Raw genomic sequence first — 6605 nt, forward strand, 5'->3', positions numbered from 1 at the left:
GGTAGGGGTGGGCTTGGGAGACCTGTTGTGGAGCCACCTGTGACACGCAGGAGCTCCACTGCTCCCTCTTCTGCCAACGAGGCCAAGGAAGGGAAGACCCAGGGACCTGTCTTGCCAGCACTGCTTGTCGTGACCAAAGACAGCCATGAGCAGGGAGTTTCTGTTACCATATTACACGGCCCAGAGCGGCTCGGGAGTGGGCATGTTCAACACTGCCATGGGGAAACTGCAGCGGCAACTGCACAAGGGAGAATACGACATATTCAAGTACGCACCGATATTTGAGAGCGACTTTATCCAGATCACCAAAAGGGGAGAAGTGATCGATGTGCACAACCGTGTCTGCATGGTGACCGTGGGCATTGCATCCACCAGCCCCATCCTCCCGCTCCCAGATGTCATGCTGCTGGCCCGACCAGCCGCCGGCTGTGAAGAGCATGCTGGGCGGGGCCAGGCCACCAAGGGGAAAGGCCGCAAGGCTGCCAAGACCTTAGAGCTCACCAGGCTCCTTCCCTTGAAGTTCATGAGGATCTCCATTCACAACCGCGAGAAACAACAGCTGCGCCTTAAGTTCGCTACGGGCCGCTCCTGCTACCTGCAGTTGTGTCCCCCTCTGGATGGGCGGGAAGACCTCTTTGCCCATTGGGAAAAGCTGATTTACCTCCTGCGGCCACCAGTGGACAGTAACAGCAGCACCTGTGCCATTCCAGCAGGAGACATGATCTGCATGCCGGTGTTTGAGGAGGAGGACAGGAGGAGCCCAGCAGCGTCGGATTTCCAAGGAAAAGGGGATCAAGACCAGGTGAGCATCAGGAGCCTCCACGTGGGTTCCGAGGTGGCCGCGGCCACCTCTGCAGCTTTTGCTGGAGGGGAGGGGATCCAACTGGACTCCCTTAAACTCACTACCATTTCCTATGCAACCACCACAAACACAAAACCTACAGAGCTTGGCAAAGAGTCAGCAGCGAGATCAATGACAGAGGTGGCAGCGGCAAGCACTGCAGCAGGCACTTTGAGCATGGCAGGGTCCACATCTCCTGCCCCAGAACAGCTGGGCATGGCCACAGCAGCCACAGCCACCAAGAATCCAGGAGGAAGCAAAACCAAGCTAGCCACTGCAGGCACTGACAACATATCCCTGAGGAGCATGAGATGGGGCGTGGCAGGTGCCGTGAACAATTCGGGGTATAATTCCAGCACATCCACCAGCCTCTCCCCTGAGGCCAGCATGACTGTGGCAGGAGCAAAACCCAGCAAGACCATCAGAGGAACAGCCCACAGCGAAGACCAGGGGCCCCTCATCTCCACCTTACCACAGGAAGGCCAAGTGAGCGAACAGGATGGGAGGCCACAGCAAGTGTCCCAGGCCCACAAGGGAAGAAGGGAGAGAAGGGAGCGACGGGAAAAGGAGAGAGCTCTCAGGAGCTTCCAGCACCGCAGGTCAGGGGAAAGCCGCCATAGGGCATCGGGGGACAAGGTAATCCGAAAAGCAGCCAGCCAGTCCTCAGCCCGCCGTAGAGCCTCAAGAGACAACAAAAAGGAGAAAGGCCGTGGCAGCCCGGAGGACAGCAAGCGGGGTACAGCGCACAAGGGCATCAGCCACGCTCCCATTGCCAAGGAGTCCAGGACCTCACACAAATCAAGTAGGAGCTTATCCACAGGGAGTTCAGGTTCTGACACCAAGAGACTCAGCAGGATCAGCACTTTCTTGAGGAGCGTCAGAGCCAATCTTACTACAAAAGCAGTGATTCCACCGCAAGATGAAGATGAGGACATCCTGGCTAAGGCAGTGGGAAGGACCAGCATGGAAGTGATCGTGGAGACAGCAGAGAGTGGCCAGGAGCTGGAGATCATCGATGCTGTGGAGGCTGAGACCATGGAGACAGTGACCTTTGAAGCCCATTAACAGGACCCAGAGCTGGAAGCTGCAAAGGGGACCAGGACTCAGGGAAGTATCCCTGGAAAGCCTAATCCAGCTTCCTTACTGCAGTTTAAATAAAGAACCATACAACCAGAGAAAGGCATGTAGTGTTCTGTCTGAATCTCTAGGTCCTGAAGCCCAGTAGTGACCTCACAGTGGATTCTGTGATGTCAGCCGTGCTGCAGCCTGAGACCTCAGTGTCCAGGCAGGGGCAGCCCCACCTCACACACATGCTCAGTGGTACCAACAGGAATGCTGCATTTTGCCTCCCCAGAGCCACTGCTGAAAATCAGACTCCAGCCTGGGAAGGTCTATGGTCACCATCTCCCTAACCTTTTTATAAATGTTTATTCCCCCTGAAGGTCTGTAAACAAAGCAAGGACAGGCCTCCTATCCCCTCAGGCTAAATGGGGCAGCAGCATTTGCTGGCAATCAGAACAGTAAACACTCTCATCTAGACTTAGCCATTCCCTTCCTAGATACCTGGAGAAACACACATGTTCTAAGAAACAACTGTGAGAATGTTTATAGTAAAAATAATAGCAAAACACTGGAAACAGCCCAAATTTCCATCAACAGAATTAATACAGCAGGGTATGAAGAGAGTGGGATATTCAATAGTGAAAAATGAATGAGCTACACACATTAGCATAGATCAACAACATGATTTTTAAAAACATTAAAGAATGAAATGTAATTCCACTTACAGAACTGTTCAGAAATAAGATCATATATATCACATACAGTATGTTTCATAAAGCTGTAGACAAAAATGAGGGAACAGTAAACAAAATTTGGGACAGTTTTCTCTAGAGTGGAAAGGCTAAATCAAGAACCACTGACACAAGGCTGTCAGTGCTGCTGGGAATTGTTCTCTCAAGCAAAGTGGTAGGCACACAGATGTATTTTTGACATTTTACTATCTCTGAAATCAGGATGGTCCTACAATTACCGTGGCAGTTGTGATAAAATTATTGCCAATGCTTTTCCCTTATGTTTTCACTTTCATGTATGCACAAAAGTGATATGTCAGAAAGGCTTGCTCTCTTTAAATTACATTTCCTAAAGGTAAATTACAAGAACACGTGTTTGGTTATTAGAAACAGAAGGAATGATATTCCTATTTTTACAGAGGAGAACACTGAAGCTCAGAGAAGGTAACCTGCTCCAGTCACACAATGGGATCTTCACAGAACCGTGATCCATCAGCCCATTTCCTTATGCAAAGCCCTGTCTGAAGCATGGGAAGGAAGTAAAGCAAACAAGCCTGAGACAGGACCAGCACAAGAACCTGAAACCCAGCATTCTTAACACTGTTTTCCCAAACTCTACAGAGATGAGCATCAATTTTACTGGATTGAGGGGAAGGAAACGTAGGTGCTGGGGAGACACCGTGATTCAGTTTTCAGACTACAGTGAGCTCACTGCCCTTAGCTGACCTTATTTCAAGAGCATCCAGACCACCTCCGAGCTGTGTCTGGCTCCCAGGCTTCTACCCCAGCCTCTGGTGTGACCCGAGCTGCAGCCACAAACAGGCTCCCACCTGGAATTCCAGGGTCCACTCTCAAGTGGGGCTGCCTCTGTCTGCAGCCCAGTCCTCCCCCCAGCTGCTAATTAAACTTTGGTTGTTTCTTCACACCAAATCTTCAGGAACTTTCTCTTTCTGGGGGTTCCAAAACGAAATCCTTACACCTTCACATGAGGGAAATTATTTGTTGGGTCACAGCATCCTCGCTGCTTGGACCTTCAGTCTGTGACTTCTACAGACATCATCACGGAGGGTGGGGAAGGTCTCTTCTGTTGGTGGAGGGAATGGTGGGCACTGGGCACCGATGAGAAAGGGGAATAGCCCAAGACCTACACATATCTACTGTTTTCTCTGGCCAAACAAGGTTCCTGACCCCAGGATGAGTCAAGTTATTCTTAAGAAAGAAGGGACATACCATGCCAAAGATTAGATACCAATTGGCCCTGTGAGAAAAACAACCTCAGAATCATTAACCTGGAGCTTCAGAGAAGCCTGCAGGCTGCGGGGAATCATAATTAATGGTTTACTCTTCACCAGCTTTTCCCTGGACTCACGGTGGAGAAATCATAAAAAGATCACATCACATTCCTTGGATCTTATGATTTTCACACAGGCAAATGCTGATTAACGCTGGTCTGGAGGAAGAAAATGTAATAAAAACACATGCATAGCTCTTAGCCCTTTATAAAGTTATTTAATATACGTGCCCCCTTCTGATTCTCACATCTCTCCATTCTGCAGATCAGCAAATGGAAGTTCTGAGCTTTTCAAGAACTTGCTCAAGGTGAGAGGCAATGGTGCAGAGAGGAAGCTACCTCAGGGGAACAACTTCTAAGTGACACCTACTCTGTGCTACCCGGGTCCTGCACAGAGGTATAGAGACAGTGGAGGGGAAAGGACAGTCGTGAGTAATTATCACAAATTTGAGTGACAGATGCAATGAGAGACACATGGTCAGGGACAGGATCCATTCACAGGAGGGGTTCCAGGGCATGGGAAGGAGTTGTCGGTTAGGGAGGACATCACTGAGGAGTTGGCAGTTTTAAGTATGAACAGGGCTCTGCCAGGTAGAGGGAGTATGAGGAGCCAGGGTAAAGGTAGTGGAGGGGTGGGCGAAGGGCAGGGAGAGTATCAGGCCACGGAAAAGAGAGTGTGCAAAGTACAAAGGCTCTAAATATCATGGTGTGTTGAGCAATTACAAGTATTTCAGTACTGCTGGTTGGTGAGCAAGAGAGGACAGACATGAGGCTGGAGAATCAGGCAGTTGGATCTCAGGGGACCTGGAGTACTGCATGAATGTCTGGGACTTGGGGAGCCACTGAAGGCTAGCCCTTGATGGGAGTAAGATCTCTCTGGCTCCAGGGTGAAGAGTTGACTGTCAGGGGGCTGTCGGAGACAGGGGATCCTCCAGGAAGCCACTGCATTAATACTGGCCAGATATGGGGAGGCCCAAACCTGGGTGGCACTGGGGAGACAGATTGGGGCAGAGTTAGGGGAGATGTTGAAAAGATGGAGAGATAGAACAGGACAATTTTCCAGCCCACATCCTGAAAGACAGGGAGCTCATGGTGTAGGCGTGGTACTCATCTAAAGAAGCGGAACTGACAAAACTGGAGGTGACTTTCCCCTACGGTGACTATCGGTCAGTAGAGGGGGTGGCCAGAAGAGAGGCTCATGGGAAAGCAAGGAGTAATGTGTTAAGATACAAAACAACAGCTTGTAGATGTACTACAGGGTAGGCTAAGGGTAAAACACCAGGATAAGGCAGCCAAGGTGGGTTGTGGGTCTTCAGCACCTGGAGATCTTGGAGAGGAGAGACCCCATGAGCAGCTCCTTGTTCATCTGGGCATGACATGTTTGAACAGAGCCCTCCACCCCATAGAGCCCCTTGTGGCCACATGCTGGTACTGCAGGTTGGCACTTGAATGAGGGGAGCCAGGACTGAGGCTGAGTCACCATGACCCTTCTTTCCCTTTGTCACAGCACAATTAACCTCATGCCAATCCCAGAGGTGTGAGCTGTGGGAGGCAAGAGGGTCTGGGTAGTGGGGATGTGTCTCATCCTTGTTGCAGGGCTCCAGGCCCCTGGTAGTAGAGTGGCAGAGTGTGAAACGGCTGAAAGGTCCCATGGGAGGCTGGAGATTCCAACTCAAGAGGACAATGAATGACCACCAAAAATATGGGTTGGGTAGAGTTAGTTAGGGTCGCTCTGCAGCCTGGAAGTCATTTTAGAAATAACTGTCGAGCACCTACCATGGGCAAGATAGGGAATGAGGGACCACGAGGATGTTCACACACACAAACACACACACACACACACACGCCAGCACACGCGCACACTAGTAACACAGATCGCAGTGTGGTGTGATAAACAACACAGGTTTGAACTGCCTGGGTCCATTTATACGCAGAGTTTTTTTTTAAATACACACAATCCAAGGTTGGTTGAATCCACAGATGAGGAACCACAGATTCAGAAGGCTGACTGTAAAATTTACACTTGGATTTTCAACTGGGCAGAGGATGAACGCTCCTAACCCCAACGTTGTTCAAGGGTCAACTTATAACATTCATACAGAAAAGTGTGTAACTGTAGGCACACCACTCAATGACATGTCACAAAATGAGCAACCCCACATAACTAGCACCTGGTGAAGAATCAGAACATCACCACAACCCTGAAAGTACCCCTGTTTCAGTCACTAACAGGGAACCACTACCCTAGCTCCTAACTCCAGAGATAAACATTGTTTGCCTTTCAACTTTACATAAGTTGAATCACATAGTATGTTCTCTTTAACTCTGGTTTCTTTCCCTTAACATCATATTTATGAGATTTGTCCATGACTTTTTCCAGGCAATCGCTCATTCATTTTCACTGCTATACAGTATCCCATTGTGTGAATACACTACAATTTACTCATTCTGCTGTTGATTTGAGTTATTGCTAGTCTTGGGCTATTAAAAATAGTGCCACAATGAACATTTATATACATACTTTTTGGTAAAAATATACATAAATTTTGTTGGGCATATACTTAGGAATGGGATTGAACATATGCATTCAGCTTTAGATTATACTGCCAAGCTTTTTTCCCAAATGGCTGTGGAAATAATAATAATTCCAACCAGGAAGATAATAATTCCTACCAGGAAT

At 49.1% G+C, this 6605-nt stretch overlaps 1 protein-coding gene across 1 annotated transcript; it reads left to right on the plus strand.

Annotated features, from left to right (window-relative positions):
- GARIN4 (golgi associated RAB2 interactor family member 4) lies at positions 1 to 1971 on the plus strand. Its single transcript, XM_010992124.3, has one exon. It carries the CDS (start codon positions 146 to 148, stop codon positions 1904 to 1906), a length of 1761 nt encoding a protein of 586 aa, XP_010990426.1. The 5' UTR covers positions 1 to 145; the 3' UTR covers positions 1907 to 1971.
- The last annotated feature ends 4634 nt before the right edge of the window (positions 1972 to 6605 follow it).

This window comes from Camelus dromedarius, chromosome 21 (assembly GCF_036321535.1).
Source record: "Camelus dromedarius isolate mCamDro1 chromosome 21, mCamDro1.pat, whole genome shotgun sequence".
NCBI lineage: Eukaryota > Metazoa > Chordata > Mammalia > Artiodactyla > Camelidae > Camelus > Camelus dromedarius.

Bases quoted from the DNA above. Each gene is read 5' to 3' on its own strand.
- GARIN4 (XM_010992124.3), top strand. From the start codon at position 146: ATGAGCAGGGAGTTTCTGTTACCATATTACACGGCCCAGAGCGGCTCG.